General features: G+C 37.8%; 1 protein-coding gene across 4 annotated transcripts in view; it reads right to left on the bottom strand.

The window, feature by feature from the left end:
* IPCEF1 (interaction protein for cytohesin exchange factors 1) overlaps positions 1-19,977 on the bottom strand; it is a 170,432-nt gene that overhangs the window by 6,212 nt on the left and 144,243 nt on the right. For all 4 annotated transcript variants that reach the window (XM_020287278.2, XM_020287279.2, XM_076002851.1 and 1 more), the window contains one exon: positions 5,617-5,810. In XM_020287278.2, coding sequence (XP_020142867.1) covers positions 5,617-5,810 — 194 coding nt within the window. The remainder of the gene's footprint in view (positions 1-5,616; positions 5,811-19,977) is intronic.

Below are 19,977 nucleotides of genomic sequence, written 5' to 3'. Positions count from 1 at the left end.
CTAAACTTCCTCTTCGGCAGCTCCACATGGACACCTAATGAGCATCTCAAATATAGCATGCCAAAACTAAGTTCTTCTTATTCTCTGCTCCTCCCCTTCACTCGCAATACCCACCAAACCCTGCACCAACCATAGTCTTCAACAAAGCACCTAATGAAAACTCCATATTTCCAGTTGCTCAAGACAGACATTGGAATCATCCTTGACTCCTTCTCTCATGCCCAATCCACCAGCAAATCCTGGTGGTTTTACCTTTAAAACATGTCAAACCATGCCACACCTCTGTTCAGAACCTTCCAAAAGTTTTCTATCTCATTGCAAGTAAAGTCAATGTTTGCAATGGCAACAAGGCCCTATACAACATGACCCCTAGATGCTTCTCTGGCCCAGTGATGCTCTCACCATCCCCATCCCCACTACACCCCAGCTACATTGACCTCATTGCTTTTCCTTAAAAATGTTAGGCACATTCCCACCCCAAGGTACTTGCATTTTTGTTCCTTTTGCCTGAAATATTCCACCTTAAATAACCTCAAGACTGGTTCCTGGTTGGGTACAGTGGCTCATGTCTGTAATCCTAGCACTTTGGAAGGCCAGTGTAGGAGGCTCACTCAAGGCCAGGAATCCAAGACCAGCCTGAACAACATAGTGAGAGTTTGTCTATCAAAAAAAAATAAAAAAAAAGCTGGATATAGAGGCATGCACCTATACTCCCAGCTACTCAGGAGGCTGAGGCAGAAGGATCACTTGAGCCAAGACTTTGAGGTTACAGTAAGCTGTGATGATGCAACTACACTCTAGCCTGGGCAATAGAGAGAGACCCTGTCTCAAGAGAAAAGGAAAGGACTCATTCCTTTACCTTTTTCAGATTTTACACAAATTCCATCTTTCAAAGAAGACTTTCATCTCTTTCCTAATTAAAAATCAATCCCTTAATATTCTCCATCCTGCTTTTTTCCATTCTCTGTCATCCATCTACCTATCTATATTTATCATCTATAAATCTATCATCTCTTATCATACTATAAAATTTAATAATTAATTGTTTGTTTATTCCCCTACTGAAGCAGAAGCTTCATGATTGCCATCCTTTTTGTTTGGTGTGCCCACTATAGCCTGAAAGAATGACTGGTGCATGGTAGACATTCACTAAATACTTGTTGACAAAATGAATATATGAAATAAGGAATGAATGAATGGACCAATTACCCACTTGCTTTTTAATCTCTTTTGCATTATGAACCCAATTTAGAGTCTGAGGAAAGCCCCTCCATAAACAAACGAAAACTATATAGACATAGGTAGAAAGATAGAGAGGTAGAGAGATGGATGATAGATAAAGATAGGAGGACTTCTTTCCAGGAAGAAGAAAAAAACAGCACAGTAGGAAAGGAACTAAAGAGGACTAACAAGCTGCTGGGCTAGGACCCAGAAGCAGAGGACAGGAAGGTTAAGTGGGTGAGAACAGGGATTGTGTATAGCCAGGCAGGGCCAAATTTCTTTTCTCTGAGTTCTCAATATCTGCTTCAAAAAAGAAATCTTATCCGAAAAATAAGCTTTCATCCTTTCATGTCACCCTAGTGCTATTAATATGAAGTTATTTAAGGGGTTTTATTTGGTTCTAAAGAAATCTAGACATCTGCTTCTGAGGGAGATCCTAATATTTTATTGAAAAAACTAAGATCTTGGAAGATTAACAAAAATTTGTGAAATGGATCTTAAACAGGCACAAATGAATTAACCACTTCTTTAAATATGATAAAAGTTTTTAGAAGAGGGTGTCTTCAACTTTGGGCATTAGGCTAACACTGCTCTTACGGTTTTTGGCGCTAAACAATTTAAATTTCTTACCATTTGGCTCAAACTTGTGTTCTTTTATGGATGTAAGTAAAACAAAACAAAACAAAAAAACTATAGACAAGGATAGAGAGGAAGGAAATGAAAGAAACAACAAAACCTTCCGAGCTCCTTCCTGGACCAGACACCCTGGGTCTCAGAGCCTCACATAGTGGCTCTGCTGCTCCTGGATGTCACAGGAGGCTTTGAGCTACCCCCATGGCACCCACTTTGCTTTCTGGCAGACAAGCAAGGTTTGGCAGAGGTTCCAAAAATATTGTGAAAGAGAGAATGCTGTACTTTCCATTTTTACTCCAGATATTCAGTACATGTCTTGACTCAAGACCTAAACATTGGAAACGTGTTCTACCAGAGCAGTTTAGAGAAGGGGAGAGTTCATTCCTCTTTTGACTTAGGCCAGAGTAACTCTGAGTTTCCGCCAGACCCATTAATCATTTATTTTTAAATAAAAATAGGCTTAGCCAAAAGTTAGTGAACGCTGAGCTGTCAGAAATTCCTAAAGATCTATATTTAGTATGTGACATAATAGTTTTCTTGACTTTCTAGAAGAATTTCCCTGAAGAGCATTCGTTCCAGCACAATCCCAGCATGGGCATTTTTCTTTATTTGTGGAACATGGCTGTTGCTAATGTAAACATTATTGTTAAAACAGTTTCCTTGTTTCTGCATGAAACTCTGTTATCTTTGCTTGTCCACGCTCAAGCTTTGAAGTTTTTTTTTTTTTAATAAATGTTTTTATTGCAATATAATATACATAGAGAAAAGTACACTAGTAGAAAATTGTGTGCTTGAGGAATTATCACAAAATGAATACATCCATGTAACCACCACTGAGGTCATAAAAGGACCCACACCCAGGACTCAGAAGCTCCACTTGTACCCCTCCCTGTCACAATCGCCCCTCTTCCTCAAAGGCAACCACTCTCTTGACTGCTTTGAATTTTAACACCAGTTTAAAATAATTATTATAGCCTTTCAACATGAATAAACATACATGTGCCGAATTACCTGTTTCCATTCAATAGGTCAATGTGCTTTGTCTTTGTTTTGTTTCTTTAACAAAGACAGTTCCCCCATCGACATGTCCTCCTACCCCCTAAGGTTAATGGGACCACATGGCGTGGGTCCTGTGACATTTCATCAACACCAGCACTACACCTGTGCTGCAGGCCTAAGGCACCTACAGAAAGGGCTGCTTCCCACAAATGTACAGAGACAGCCGCTCTTCAGCTGGGTGTAGTAGGCAGTCCTGAGCTGGCTCCCAACCTTCTCTGCTTCCTGGCATTCAAGCCCTTGTGTGATACCCTCCCTGAAAATAGGCTGACCTAACAACTTGCTCCTACTGAATAGAATATTGCAAAAGTAATGTGATGTCACTACTGAAATGGGTTGTAACCCACCTTGCTCACTCACTCTCAGTCTCACTTACTCAGAGGGAAGCCAGCTTCCAAGTTGTGAGCCACCCTATGAGGAAACCCATGAGTCTAGGAACTCAGGGTGGCCTCCAGCCAGCAGCCAGAGAGCAACTGAGACCCTCAGTCCAACAACCTGCAAGGGACTGAATCCTGCCAACAACCATGTTCAAGAACATACATGCAGATCCCTCTCAGTGGGAGGGAATGAATGCAGCCCCAGCTGACACCTTGATCACAGCCTTGTGAGAGACCTGGAGGGAGAAGCATTTGAAACTTCTGGATTCACTGAGTGCATGGCCACAGTGCATGGAGGGCAAAAGGTCACAGAGAACCAAGGGATGGCAACATCTTGGATTATTTTCACAAATGTGGGCTCCCCGGGGCCAGGTCAGGGTATGGTCCAGTGAAGGTCTAACATCCTAAGTCTGCTGCTCTACAGAAAGCCTGAGGTCACAGTCTTTCTCCTGCTACAAATGGCCCAAACTGCTCCAGCTCTCCTTGGTCTATAAGTTTCCATTTCTTCCAACATGGACTGCAAGATATCACCCACTGATATCATCCAACACAGTCCATTTCCTTGAATGTTCTTCCCTTCCTGATAGTCTTCATCTCTTTCTTACTCATGGGTTCTATGACATTATCCCTAATGCCCCCAGTCAGCCACTTCCCTCCTCTGGGCCACCAAAGCACCCTGCGCATGTATCAGCTATAGTACTCATTGCATTGCATCTTAACTACATTTTTGTTTTCTGCTGCTCAGTGGAATCAATTCAACAGTCCTAGTGACCAAGAATAGTGCCTGGTACACAGTACGATTCAAGAAATATTTGCTCAATGAAAATTTTAGGCATAGCTATCACAGATAAGACAGAAAAATCCCAACACACCATGACGTATTACATTGAATGACCAAATGTATTTATCAACGCTGTACATACGATGGGATAAGGACTGGTAATAGCTTTTATCATTAAATATGAGAGAATTTCTCTGCATTTGTATATTTTCTTTTTATAATCAAAATACACTTTCCCTTTTTCTTTCCAGCCTCATTTTTGCAGCCTTTTAGGATGCTTCGGTCTTCCACTGACTAACTGGGATGCCTGAGTAAGAGCTTTTGACTGCTGACGCTTCTTTCTGGATAGGGACTCAAATTCTTAATGCAAAAGGCCATGTACAGAATAGAATTAAATTGCAGGATCTACCAAGGCTTTTCAAAATGCATGAATCTAAGGCTAATTCAGGACTGTTTTACAAAGTATCCTGGCCTCCTCCTGCTCATGCTGTGATCTAAATGTGAAAGCAGGACGCTATTGTTATGAAGAACCATTTCAGTTATGGGAGGCCCTGAAAATAGCTTCAGTACGTCCTGTACACTGTCCCTATTCCCATTGTGAAAACATCTGCTGGTCTTTTACTGCAAAGTATATACTTCTTCCCCCTGCCAGGCTCTCATGGTATTCCTTAGCTGCAGTGCCTACAGCTGACAGTAAGTAAGTCTTTGCTGTATCTGAAATTTAAACATTTTCTTTTGGATGTAGTACAGAAGAATGGCACACTTGAATGAATCAGAAAAAAAAAAAACCAAGATCTTATTTCTACTACTGTTTATTCTCACCAGTTGATGCTCTCTGTCTCTAATTAATGTTTATTGAGCCAGGTCCTATGCTAGTTACAGGGGTTACAAAAACAAATTACACATGACCCTTGCCATCTAAGAACTTGAAATTTGAAATTTTATGTCAGAGTGAATGTAAAAATCAAGGCCCATTGTAGAAAACTGCCTTGGGTGCTACTGTGTGAATGTCCCAGTGCTTTAAGAATGCCAAGGTTGGCTGGGCAGGGTGGCTCACGCCTGTAATACTAGCACTCTGGGAGGCTGAGGAGGGAGGAATTATGAGCTCAGGAGTTCCAGACCAGCCTGAGCAAGAGCAAGATCCCATCTCTACTAAAAATAGAAAAATAAGTTCGCTATCATGGTGTAGCTACAGTACCTACAGTACCAGCTACTCAGGAGGCTGAGGCAGGAGAATCACTTGAGCTCAGGAGTTTGAGATTGTAGTGAGCTATGAATGATGCCACTGCGCTCTACCTAGGGTAGCAGAGTAAGACTTTGTCTCATAAAAAAAAAAAAAAAGAAAAAGAAAAAAAGAAAGAAAAAAGAAAAGAATAAAAAGAATGCCAAGGTTATATCACTTATAAGATCTTTATAAGATTTTATTTACTTTACCCACACAAACACGCTCTGATTAGCATGCATCTCTCTGCAGACCCCACCGTTTGTTTTTTGTTTTTTGTTTTTAATACATATCCATAGAATTCATCCAATCTGAAATTTTGTTACCTTTAATGTGCTATTCAAAGTTCGGATTTTGTGGAGTTTCTCATTTATGGATGGATTTTTGCACCGTTTAACAAAGGACTTTCTCAACTCCTTTTTGGTTGAAGGTCGTCGGTCCCCAAGAGGAGATAGACTGGCTTGCTCTAAGGATTTGTAGAGCTTTTCCATTTCATCATCTTCAGATGCTTTTGTTTCTTCTATTAAAAAAAAAAAAAAAGCAATAACAATAAACCTGGTTAAAATCAAGGAAAGAACATTCAATACTATTGTTCTAAAGCATGGCCCTGTGGACACTTTAATCTTCTAGTCTCCAGAATTGTGAGACAATAAATTTTTGTTGTCTAAGCCATCCAATTTGTGGCATTTTGTTACTGCAGAGCCATGTTTCTTTCGCAGGCACTAGGAAAGGAACTGTTCCAGACCTTTCTCCTAGCTTCTGGTGGTTCCTTGGTTTGTGGCTGCGTAACTCCAATATTCATATGGTGTTTTCCCTGTGTGCATTTCCCTTCATGTCCCTGTGTACATGTCCCCCTTCTATCTGGACACTAGTCATATTGGATTAGAGGCCTGGCATATCTTAGTTAAATTTATAACAACTCCAATCCCAATAAGGTCACATTCTGAGATATTAGGATTTAGGACTTCAACATATGAATTTTGGAGGGACATAATTCAACCCATAATAGTCCACCCTCTGGCCCCCCAAAATTCATGTGCTTCTCAAGTGCAAAATACATTCACACTATCCTAACATCTCCAAAAGTCTCAACCCATTCCAACGTCAACTCTAAGACCCAATCTCATCCAAATGTCATATATATCAAGTATTGGTGAGCTCGAGGTGAAACTCAGGGGATGATTCATCCCAGGGCAAAATTCCTCTCCATCTTTTAACTTATGAAACTAGACAAATATCTGCTTCTAAAATACAATGGTGGGGCAGGCAAGCCCTAGCAAACTCATATACACCCTAAAGTTTGAGAATCGCTGCCTTGGATGACTTCTTAATGTCCTTCCCAGAACTATCCTTTGAGAGAAGAAAGCTGCTTGTGATCTGTGGTTCTGAGTAGACAGTGATCATCCCCATCTTGCCACATAGGGAAGTAACTATACCACAGGGTTCAGGGAGACTACATGTACTAGACTAAACCACTGGCAGTTCTACTGTTCTGGCCACAGTCATTGATGCAGACAAAAGCAAGTGTCTCAAGTCAGGCCCAGGGGATCCAGGAAAACTGGGTTCTGGGACTTTGGTTTGGGTTTGGGATATCATCAGGGAAGGCATCTCTCTTCTTTTCTTTCATTTTTATTTTTTATTTTTTTTTATTTTGAGACACTCTGGGTAGAGTGCAGTGGCATCATCATAGCTCACTGCAACCTCAAAATCCTGGGCTCAAGGGATCCTCCTACCTTAGCCTCCCAAGCAGCTGGGACTATAGGTACACACCATCATGCCCACCTAATTTTTCTATTTTTTAGTAGAGACAGGATCTCACTCTTGCTTAGGCTGATCTTGAACTCCTGAGCTCAAGCAATCCTCCCTTCTAGGCCTCCCAAAGTGCTAGGATGACAGGCATGAGCCACCATACCCAGCCCTCTCTTTTTCTTTTAAACTGAATGTTGTGATTATGTGAGCTGGAAGCTTCTAGGAATCATCCCAAGATTAATAATGATGCAGCCAATCAATCCTGAGACACAGATCTTGATGACACCAATAGACTCCTCTCAGTCCATGGGAGCCAGTCTGTCACCTTTGTTAAGTTACTCTGGCTTGTGGTATTCAAGCATATGCCCCTAAAAGGGCCTCAAATGATACAGAGGTTACCCAAAGAAAATCTCGATTTCTTAATGTTGCTCTAATTTCTCACTAAGAACTTTAGTCCTTCATTCCTTCAAACCCTGAAAATAATCTTGGGAAAGATACATAAGGAAATTTCTTTTGCCACCATGTACTCCTCAATGTTTATATGTTTTGCTTCCTGTCCAGAGAGCAAGCTTGAGAGAAGACCCTACAAAAAGTATGGCATTAAAAAGAACTAAAAAAAATAAAATAAAATAACTTCTCCAAAGGGAAAAGAAAAGCATATTATGGCTATCTAGGAGCATCAAAATCAAGCAAACTTCACTGACTTTATAGTTTACTCTTCTAAAATTAGAAATCTTTAAGTAAGAATTAGTTTTCCCCAGTGGACCCCAGAAAGTTACCACAAGTATTCACAATACTCTTTCATAAAATGGAAAGCAGAGATGTTGAACTAACTTTGTAACTGATTTAAACATTTGTCAGCACAACCTCTTTTTTCTCTACCAAACACTCTCAAAAAAGGGAAAAATATTCAAAACTATATCTGAAGGAAATTAGACTTTTTGGCTCAAGCTGTGCGCGCAGACATCAAAAGTGGGCTTTCATCAACAAGCACATGAAAAAATGTTCATCATCATTACTCATTAGGGAAATACAAGCCAAAAACCACAAAGAGATACCACTTCACACCCACCAGGGTGGCCAAAATTAAAAAGACAGACAATAGTAAGTGTGAGTGAGGATGTAGAAAAATTGGAGACCTCATACATTGCTGGTGGGGATGTAAAATGGAGCCACCACTTTAGGAATTAGTTTGGCAGTTCTTCAAAATGCTAAACATAGAGTTAGCATGTGACCCAGCAATTCTACTCCTAGATATATATCCAAGAGAACTGAAAACATATGTTCACACAGGAGACAGGATCGAGATGGCCAACTAGACACAGGAAATATGTGCCTCCTCCACAGAGAAAACCAGAATAGTAAGCAGATTCTCCATTTCAAACAGATTGTCTAGGCGAGAACTCTAGGATTCACCAAGGAAGCAAAGGGAAGCACAAAAAGTGGGTAAAGAGAGAGTTCAGGGCAACTTGCCCAACTAGGGACGGGCTAAGAGCTCGGAGAAGCTCTTGGATATAGGCAAACAGTAAGAGAGAAGTCCCCAAGGCACATATTCCAAGACAAGATCTTAACATCTTAGCTACAAGAGAACACCCCCTACCTACCCACCCATGCAGGTCTTAGGCCTACCATAGGAAGCAGCCTAGAGATTGCACAGAGATGTTGCTCCAGAAAGGGAACCCACGTGAAATCCCACAGGCATCTGAGCCTAGAGCAGCTTGAGCTAGATGTCATTCTGAGAGCCTAGATACCAGGGAACTGTGGATACACTGGCAGTCACTGTGCAGCCCCGAGGGTGGATAGATGCGCAGGGATAGAGGAGCCCAGGTGTTCCCACATACCCCTGAGAAGGTCCCCACCACACTGATGTAGGCTTTTGTTCAGACCAAGATGTGAGCAGATGATATTTTACACAGTTTCTTGCCCACACTTCTTGCCTAGGTGGGGCCCAAGCCTCACTGGTCCCATGCCCAAAGCACCATTTTGACAGTTTAGCACTGGGCTATACCTTGCTCTTGAACCAAGTTCAAGCTGATGTGGCTACAGTCCTTCCTACCTAAGGAGGGACAGGGGAGCCCAAGCTCTCCTACATACACCTAGGACAATTCCCACTGCCTTTCCATGAGTTGCTGAGAGACTGAGAGCTGAGTGAACCACACACCCCATGGTTTCTTGCCTTCTGAGGGGGAAGAGATATCAAAAACTTTAGAAAATCTGCTTAAGGAAATAATCAATAAATATTTCCCAGAACTAACAAGACAGTTAAACATTCAGATACAAGAGACCCAAAAATCCCCAGGCAAATAAATTGAAAAAAGGACTTCATCGTGGAATATTATAATCAGAATGACTAATATCAAATTGAAAGAATGAATTTTAAGATGAGCAAGAAAAAAGTATCTAGTCATCTATAAAGGAAACCTGATGAGACTAACAGAGGACTTCTCAGCAGAAACCTTACAGGCCAAAAGAGAATAGGATGGCATTTTCAAGTGCAGAATGAAAAAGAAAAAAAAAACTGTCAGCCATGACCTTATATGCTGCCACAATATGCTTCATAAATTAAGGGCCAAAATAAGCTTCATAAATGAAGGAGAAATAAAATCTTTCCAGACAAGCAAATACTGACAGAATTTGTCACTACTAGATCTACCCTACAGGAAATGCTCAAAGGGGTCTTAAACATGGAAACAAAAGGTCAATATTCACCATTACAAAAGCACATGAAATTATAAAACTCAAAGGTCTAACAAGACAATCACACAAAGGAAGAAGAGAAAAGAGTTAAATGGCATCATGACAGGAGTTCAGCAAACCACAAAGACAAAAAGAAAAAAAAGAAAGAATTTATAAAAGAAATAGAAAACGATTAACAATATGATAAGAAAAAAGCCTCACATATCAATATTAATCTTAAACATAAATGGATTAAATGTTCCACTTAAAACCTATAGATTGGCAGAATGGATGAAAAAAATATGACCCAACTATATGCTTCTTATAAGAAACTCACCTTACCCATGACACATACAGACTGAAAGTAAAGGGGTAGAAAAATATATTCCACAAAAAAAAAACAAACCAGAAGTGATAAGGAGTAGCTATACTTATATGAGATAAAACAGACTTTAATAAAAAACCATAAAAAAGATAATTGTCATTATATAATGATAAAGGGATCAATTCAGCAAGAGGATATAACTATTCTAAATATATATGTACCCAACATCAGAACACTCACATTTATAAAACAGATATTACTAGAACTAAAGAAACAGACAGCAAAACAATAATAGTGGGGAATTTCAGACAGATCATCAAGACAGAAAATTAACAAAGAAATATTGGACTTAAATTGCACTTTAGACCAAATGGACTTAACAGACATTTAAAGAACATTCCACCCAATACCTATAGAATATACATTCATTTCATCAGCAACTGGAACATTCACCAAGATAGATCACATTTTAGTCCACAAAATGAGTCTTAACAAATTTTTAAAAAGCAAAGCCATTCTCACTGAATCACATCAGAATCTTATCAGACAACAGTAGAATAAAGCTAGAAATCAATACAAAGAGGAACTTCCGAAACTGTACAAACGCATAGAAATTAAACAACATGCTCCAGAATGATCACTAGGTCAATGAAAATATAAAGGAGGAAATTTTTAAAAATTTTGAAACAAATGAAAACGAAAACACAATAAACCAAAACCTGTGAGATACAGCAAAAACAATACTAAGAGGGAAGTTTATGGTATTAAATCCCTACATTAAAAAAGTAGAAAGATCACAAATTAACAACCTAACATTGTACCTCAAGAAAACGGAAAAACAAGAGCAAACCAAACCCAAAGTTAGCAGAAGAAAAGAAATAATAGAGATCAAAGCAAAGTTAAATAAAATAGAAACAAACAAACAAAAAAAGAATACAAAGGATCAACAAAACAAAAAGTTGGTTCTTCAAAAAGATAAATAAAATGTATAAACCATTAGCTAGCCTATCCAAGGAAAGAAAAGATCTAAATAAACATAATCAAATATGAAAAAGGAGACATTGCAACAATACCACAGAAATACAAAAGATCTCCAGAGACGATTATGAACAACCATACACTCATAAACTAGAAAATCTAGAGGAAATGGATAAATTCCTGAAAGCACACAACCTCCCAAGATTGAACCAAACTGAATCCAGCAAACCAAATCTAACAGCAAATCAAAAAAAAATTCACTACAATAAATTGAGTTTTATTCTAGGGATACAAGCATGGTTCAACATACACAAATCAATAAATGTGATTGGCCCCATAAACAGAATTTTTAATAAAAGATGATCACTTCAATAGATGTGGAAAAAGAATTTAATAAATCCCAGCATCCCTTCATGTTAAAAGTTATTTAATCCTGAGACTTTACTAAATTCATTGATCAGTTCCAGGAGTTTCTTGGTTGAATCCTTGGGGTTTTCTAGATACAATATCATATCACCAGCAAACAGTGAAAGTTTGATCTCTTCTGCCCCTATTTGGATATCTTTGATTCCATTTTCCTGTCTGATTGCTGTAGCCAAGACTTCCAGCACTATGTTGAACAGAAGTGGAGATAGTGGGCAGCCTTGTCTGGTTCCAGTTCTAAGTGGGAATGATTTCAATTTTTCCCCATTCAGTATGATGTTGGCTATGGGTCTGTCGTATATGGCTTGTATCATTTTTAGGTATGTCCCTTCTATGCCTATTTTCTTAAGTGTTCGTATCATGAAAGGGTGTTGAATTTTGTCAAAAGCTTTTTCTGCATCTATTGAAAGAATCATGTGTTTGTTTTTGCTTCTGTTTATGTGGTGAATTGCATTGATAGATTTACGTATGTTGAACCATCCCTGCATCCCTGGGATGAATCCCACTTGGTCATGGTGGATTATTTTTTTGATAAGTGTCTGGATTCGGTTAGCTAAGATTTTGTTGAGAATTTTTGCATCTATATTCATTAGGGATATTGGTCTGTAGTTTTCTTTTTTTGTTGCATCCTTTCCTGGTTTTGGTATCAGAGTAATATTCGCTTCATAAAAGGTGTCGGGGATGTTTCCGTTCTTCTCGATGTTGTGGAATAGTTTCTGCAAGATAGGTACTAGTTCTTCTTTGTAAGTATGGTAAAATTCAGGTGTGAAGCCATCTGGACTGGGACTTTTCTTTTTAGGGAGATTTTTAATTGCTGTTTCTATTTCAGCTGTTGAGATTGGTCTGTTCAGGGAATCAGAGGCATTCATATACGCCAACAACAATCTAATTGAGAACCAAAACAAAGACTCAATTCCCTTCACAATAGCAACAAAGAAATTAAAGTACCTAGGAATATACTTAACCAAGGACATAAAAGACCTCTACAGGGAGAACTATGAAACACTGAGGAAGGAAATAGCAGAGGATGTAAACAGATGGAAATCCATACCATGCTCATGGATCGGCAGACTCAATATCATCAAAATGTCTATACTACCCAAACTGATCTACAGATTCAATGCAATACCTATTAAAATCCCATCAGCATTCTTCACAGATATAGAAAAAATAATTTTACGCTTCGTATGGAACCAAAGAAGACCCCGAATATCAAGGGCAATTCTAGGCAACAAAAACAAAATGGGAGGTATTAATATGCCAGATATCAAACTATACTACAAAGCTGTAGTAATTAAAACAATATGGTATTGGCACAAAAATAGGAATATTGACCAGTGGAACAGATGTGAGAATCCTGATATAAAACGATCCTCATATAGCCATCTAATCTTTGACAAAGCAGACAAAAACATACGCTGGGGAAAAGAATCCCTCTTCAATAAATGGTGCTGGGAAAACTGGATAGCCACCTGTTGAAGGCTAAAACAGGACCCACACCTTTCACCTCTCACAAAAACCAACTCACGCTGGATAACAGACTTAAACCTAAGGTATGAAACTATTAGAACTCTAGAGGAAAAAGTTGGAAACACTCTCCTAGACATTGGCCTGGGCAAAGAGTTTATGAAGAAGTCCCCAAAGGCAATCACAGCAGCAACAAAAATAAATAAATGGGACATGATCAAACTACAAAGCTTCTGCACAGCCAAAGAAATAGTCATGAAAGTAAACAGACAACCTACAGAATGGGAGAAAATTTTGGCATCCTATGCATCCGATAAGGGACTGATAACTAGAATATACTTAGAACTCATGAAAATCAGGAAGAAAAAATCAAATAACCCCATTAAAAAGTGGGCAAAGGACTTGAACAGAAATTTTTCTAAGGAAGACAGAAGAATGGCCAACAAACATATGAAAAAATGCTCAACATCTCTAATCATCAGGGAAATGCAAATCAAAACCACAATGAGATATCACTTAACCCCAGTGAGAATGGCCTTTATCAAAAAATCTCCAAACAATAAATGCTGGCGTGGTTGCGGAGAGAGAGGAACACTCCTACACTGCTGGTGGGACTGCAAACTAGTTCAACCTCTGTGGAAAGCAATATGGAGATACCTTAAAGCGATACAACTGAATCTACCATTTGATCCAGCAATCCCATTGCTGGGCATCTACCCAAATGATCCAATGACACTCTACAAAAAAGACACCTGCACTCGAATGTTTATAGCAGCACAATTCATAATTGCAAGGCTGTGGAAACAGCCCAAGTGCCCATCAATCCAAGAATGGATTAATAAAATGTGGTATATATATACCATGGAGTACTATTCAGCTCTAAGAAACAATGGTGATATAGCACATCTTATATTTTCCTGGTTAGAGCTGGAACCCATACTACTAAGTGAAGTATCCCAAGAATGGAAAAACAAGCACCAGATATATTCTCCAGAAAACTGGTATTAACTGAGTAGCACCTAAGTGGACACATAGGTACTACAGTAATAGGGTATTGGGCAGGTGGGAGGGGGGAGGGGGGTGGGTATATACATACATAATAAGTGAGATGTGCACCATCTGGGGGATGGTCATGATGGAGACTCAGACTTTTGGGGGCAGGGGGGGAAATGGGCATTTATTGAAGCCTTAAAATCTGTACCCCCATAATATGCCGAAATAAAAAAAAATAATAAATAAAAAAATAAAAGTTATTTAAAAATCTCAGCATAGAAGAAACACACTTCCAAATAAGAAAATGACAAACTCACAGCCAATATCATACTGAAAAGGGAAAAGTTGAAAACATTCCCCCAAGAACTGGAATAGGACAAGGATACCCACTTTTAACACTTCTATTCAACATAGTACTAGAAGTCCTAGCCAGAGCAATCAGGCAAGAGAAAGAAATAAATGACAACTGAATTGGAAAAGAGGAAATCAAATTATATCTGTTTGCTGATGATATGATCTTATACCTAGAAAACCCTAAAAACTCCTCTAAGAATCTCCTAGATTTGATAAATTCAGCAAAATCTCAGGTTATAAACTTAACATACAAATATCAATAGTATTTCTATACACTAATGATGACTAAGCTGAGAACCAATTCAAGAACTCAATCACATTAACAATAGCTGGAAAAAAAAATGCCTAGGAATAAATTTAACCAAGCAGGTGAAAGATCTCCACAGGAAAACTACAAATCAGTGATGAAAGAAATCATACAATACAAAAAAATGAGAACCTTACACACTCATGTATTGGAAGGATAAACATCATTAAAATGTTCATACTGCCCAAAGCAATCTACAGATTCAGTGCAACTCCTATTAAAATATCAACATCATTTTTCACAAAATTAGAAAAAATAATTCTAAAATTTATGTGGAACCAAAAAAAGAGCCAGAATAGCCGAAGCAATCTTAAGCAAAAAGAAGAACACTGGAGGCATCACATTACCTGAGTTTAAATTATGCTACAAGTGTGTAATAACAACTAAAAAAGCATGGTATTGGCATAAAAGTAGACACATAGATCAATGGAACAGAACAGAGAACCTAGAAATAACACTGTATACCTACAATCAACTAATCTTCAACAAAGCAGACAAAACCATACACTTGGGAATGGATACACTATCAATAAATGGTGCTGGGAAAATTAAACAGCCACATGTAGAGGAATGAAATTGGATCCCTCTCTCTCAGCTACATAAAAATTAACTCAAGGTGGATTAAAGCCTTAAATGTAATCCCTGAATTCATAAAAACCCTAAATGAAAACCTAGGAGAAACTCTTCTGGCCAGTGACCTAAGCAAAGAATTTATGACTAAGACCCAAAAGCAAATGCAAGAAAGTCAAAATAGATAAATGGGACTTAATTAACTAAAACGCTTCTTCACAGCAAAAGAAATTATCAAAAAAGTAAATAGACAACCTACAGAATGGGAGAAAATATTTGTAAACCATACATCTGACAAACAACTAATATCCAGATCCAGAATCTACAAGGAACTCAAAACAAATCAGCAAGGAAAAAAAAATGACCTATTAAAATGTGGACAGATGACAGGAACAGACATTTTTCATAAGAAGATATACAAATGACCAACATATGAAAAAATGTTCAACATCACTAATCATCAGAGAAATGCAAATTAAAACCACAAAAAGGTATCATCTTACTTCAATTAGAATGACTATCATTAAAAAGTCAAATAATAATAGATAATGGCACAGATGTAGTGAAAAGGGAACACCTATTCACTATTGGTGGGAATGGAAACCAGTACAACCTCTATGAAGATAAGTATGAAGATTTTTCAAAGAAATAAGTGTAGATCTACCATTTGGTCTTGCAATCCCACTACTGGGTATCTGCCCAAAGGAAAATAAATCATTATATCAAAAAAAAATACCAGCACTCATATGTTTACACAATACAATTCATAGTTGCAAAGATATAGAATCAACCTAAGTGTCCATCAACTGATGAGTAGAAAGAAAATATGGTTGTTGTATACATATATATGTGTGTGTGTGTGTGTGTATATACACACATACACACCATAGATTACTACTCAACCATAGAAAGAATGAAATAATATCTTTTGTAACAACTTGGATGGAACTGGAGGCCATTTATCCTAAGAGAAGTAATTCAGGAGCAGAAAAATAAATGCCACATGTTCTTACTTAAGTGGGAGCTGAACTATAGCTCCACAAGGACACACAGAGTGGTATAATGGACATTGGATACTCAAAAGAGGGGAGCTGGGAGGAGGTGAGGGATGAAAAATTACCGATGGGGTACGACGTACATTTTTCAGGTGATGGGTACAAAGGTCCAGACTTCACCACTTCATATATAATATATACATGTAATGGAATTCAATTTATACCCTATAATTCTATTAAAATTTTTTCCAAAAAGAAGAAATAAATTTAATTTAAACATATATTCACATAGAAATTGTACATATATGTTCATTGCAGCATTATTCACAACAGACAAAAGGTGGGAAGAGCCCCAATGTATATCAGCAGATGGATGGAATAAACAAAATGTGACATATGCCTACAAAGGAATATTATTCAGTAATTAAAAGAAATGAAGTACTAAATTAACCACAATGCTACACCATGAATGAACTTTGAAAACATTCTGTTAAGTAAAAGGAGCCAGTCGCATAAGGCCAGCTGTTCCATGATTGATTCCATTTTCATAAAATGTCCAGATTAGGCAAATCCACAGAGACACAAAGTAGAATAATGGTTGTCCGGGATTGGGGGGATGGTGGGACAAGCAGGAATGGGAATGACAGCTAACGTGTAGGGGTTTCTGTTTTGGTGCCAAAAATGTTCTTGAATTGGATAATGGTGACAGTTGCACAACTCTGTGAATATACTAAAAACCATGACCTGTACATTTTTTGTGTGTGAATTTTATGGTATATAAAATATATCTCAATAAAGTAGCCATTTATGAGATTGTCATAAAAACTAATGATAAACACCAGAGATAGTAAGCACAGCAACAGGTCTGGGGTCAAGCTGGAGCCATAAGAAAATTTTAAGAAAATAAAGTAGAAAGACAGTGACTCTTAGAGGGGATGTTAGGATTGAGGACTCTAATCATTTTCAGACATACAAGGACACTAATGTCACATGTCCTTTTTTTTTTTTTTGACAGCTAGCTCGGTATTATTTACTTTGAATAAAGCCTAAATACGTACCTTTCAATATCACGATAATTTAAAATTAAGTAATATATACTTAACAAACTTTAAGAAGCAAACCAAACAAGTGTCTAACAAAAATAAACAGAACGATTTCTTTACATTTCTCTTTTTCCACCAAGCAGCTCAATTGTGCTAGGAGATTGTGCTAGAAAATAAAATTAGTTTTTATCAATGCATTTAGTTTGTAGTTATGTTAGGGTAAAAATCATTACATTAAGATCACATATCTGATATAATAGGTATTAAATCAGTGAAGATAGAAATAATTTTAGAATCTTAGAATAACAATGCATAGAGTATATTTCCTAAGTGATAAATAAATAGGATTCCCCCTTTGAATAATTTTATTATTATCTAATATATTTCTATGAAAATATATTATCTTGATATTAAATATGTGAGAGGCTATCTTCCACCCCTTCCCATTTTTTTTCCCTAACTTAAACTTTGGGGGATGTGAGTGTGTGTGTATATAACTTGATCATCCACAAAATAACTAAATTTTAGAACTATGTGGACTGTTGGGCAAGGGAGACATGGTGGGGGGCGGGCGGTGGGAGGGGAGTGGATGGTGGGTGGGTACAATGTGTGTTGCTCCAGGGATGAATGCTCTGAAGGCCCTGACTGCACCACAATACAATATACCTATGGAGAAAAATAGCACATAAATACATACAAATAAAAAATTTTATAAAAAGCAAACTAAAATTAACACACAGGTAAAGTGAACCTGTTGTGGTCACTGACAGTGAATGCAGAATTCACCCTAAAAGTCACATATAATGTTCAAAAGATGAACATTTTCTATTTGAATTCATCCAGAAACATAATAGAAAGATAATGGTAAGGAAGCAGTATGTTCAGATAAGATTAAAGCAATCGGGAAAAATAAGGGAGAAGTGAAAGGTACATCACCACAGAGGTTCTTGCCTCTCAGCCGTCCACCTCTCCTCAGAGAAAACCTGATGTTGAAATACAAGGTCTCTGACCTTTAATAACCTGATTCCAGAATCACCCACAAATATAAGGACAACAAAATAATAAATGGTGATGTTAGGAGTCAAAAAATACCGTTATTGGCTTTTTTTGTTGTTATGATCTGAGAAATATACAACATATTATTAAATATTGAAGGGCATGCCACAACCTAGTTAGGGGCATCATATTGTTTTTACTGTGGCTAATGTCTGGTGCTTAGGTCTTCACAGGGCCACAAATGAACATCCAAAAATAATAAAAGCAGGTAACAAATAGGATCATAGGACAAAAAAAAGATCTACAGGTTATAAGGACATAACAAAACAAAGCTTATTCCTGACCCCAGAACAAAAGTGTGAAAGTCCTTCCCAGTTGCTATACTAAGACTAGCAAGTCCTTTGCCCACTTTTTGATTGCGTTGTTTGATTTTTTTTTTTTGCTGATTTTCCTAAGTTCTATATAGATATTAGTTACCAGCCCTTTATCATATGTGTAGCATGCAAACATTTTCTCCCACTCTGTAGGTTGTCTGTTTGCTCTCATGATAGTTTCCTTGGCTGTGCAGAAACTTTTTAATTTGATCAGGTCCCATTTATTTATTTTGTTGCTATTGTTGCTGTGATTGCCTTTGGGGACATGAACAGAAACTTTTCAAAAGAAGATAGACTAATGACTAAGAAACATATGAAGAAATGCTCAACATCTCTAATCATCAGGGAAATGCAAATCAAAACCACAATGAGATAGGACTTAACTCCAGTGAGAATGGTCTTTATCAAAATGTCCCAAAACAATAAATGTTGGGGTGGATGTGGAGAGATAGGAACACTCCTACATTGCTGGTGGAACTGCAAACTAGCACAACCTCTGTGGAAAATAATATGGAGATACCTCAAAGAGCTACACATAGAACTACTATTTGATCCAGCAATTCCATTACTGGGCATTACTACCAAAAGTAATAAAAGAAATTCTATCAAAAAGACATCTGCACTAGAATGTTCAAAACAGCACAATTCGCAATTGCAAAGATGTGGAAACAGCCCAAGTTCCCATCAGCACATGAGTGGATTAATAAAATGTGGTATATGTATCACAGGGAGTTATACTTAGCCACAAAAAACAATAGTGATCTAGCGGCTCTTGTATTATCCTGGATAGAGCTGGAGCCCATTCTACTAAGTGAAGTATCACAAGAATGGAAAAACAAGCACCACATGTACTCTCCATCAAATTGGTATTAACTGACTTAACTTACCAACACTTACATGCACATCTAGTAGTAACATTCATCGGGTGTCAGGCAGGTGGGAGGGGAGAGGTGGAGATGGGTATATTCACACCTAACGGGTGTGGTGTGCACCGTCTGAGTGATGGACACGCTTGAAGCTCTGACTCGGGTGGGGCAAAGGCAATATATGTAACCTAAACATTTGTACCCCCACAATATGCTGAAATAAATAAACAAAAAGACTAGCAAGAGCTTGTTAAACCTTTCTGTCTGCCCTTGAACCTCCGAGAAGCGTTTCAGTATTTTTAGTTAAGTGGTATTTTTTAAATTTCCCTTTCATTTTTATGTAAATATTTTTCTAAATGATGATTTCATATTAGAAACACTAGATTATTTGTCTCACCAGCTCATAAACAGCAAGAAAAAAAAAAAAAGGTTGGCAGAAAAGACCACTCATCTCTCTCCCATTGGAAACGGAAGCCAAGTTAATTATTTCCACCTCACTTGTTTTCTGAAGCAAAATAAATGAATTTTGTCTGACAGTCAAGTGTTTCCAATGCAATTTTTATCCTTCATC

Source organism: Microcebus murinus, chromosome 5 (assembly GCF_040939455.1).
Source record: "Microcebus murinus isolate Inina chromosome 5, M.murinus_Inina_mat1.0, whole genome shotgun sequence".
Taxonomy (NCBI): Eukaryota; Metazoa; Chordata; class Mammalia; order Primates; family Cheirogaleidae; genus Microcebus; species Microcebus murinus.
Note: the sequence above shows the minus strand (reverse complement) of the source record. Positions and strands in the feature narration are given on the sequence as shown.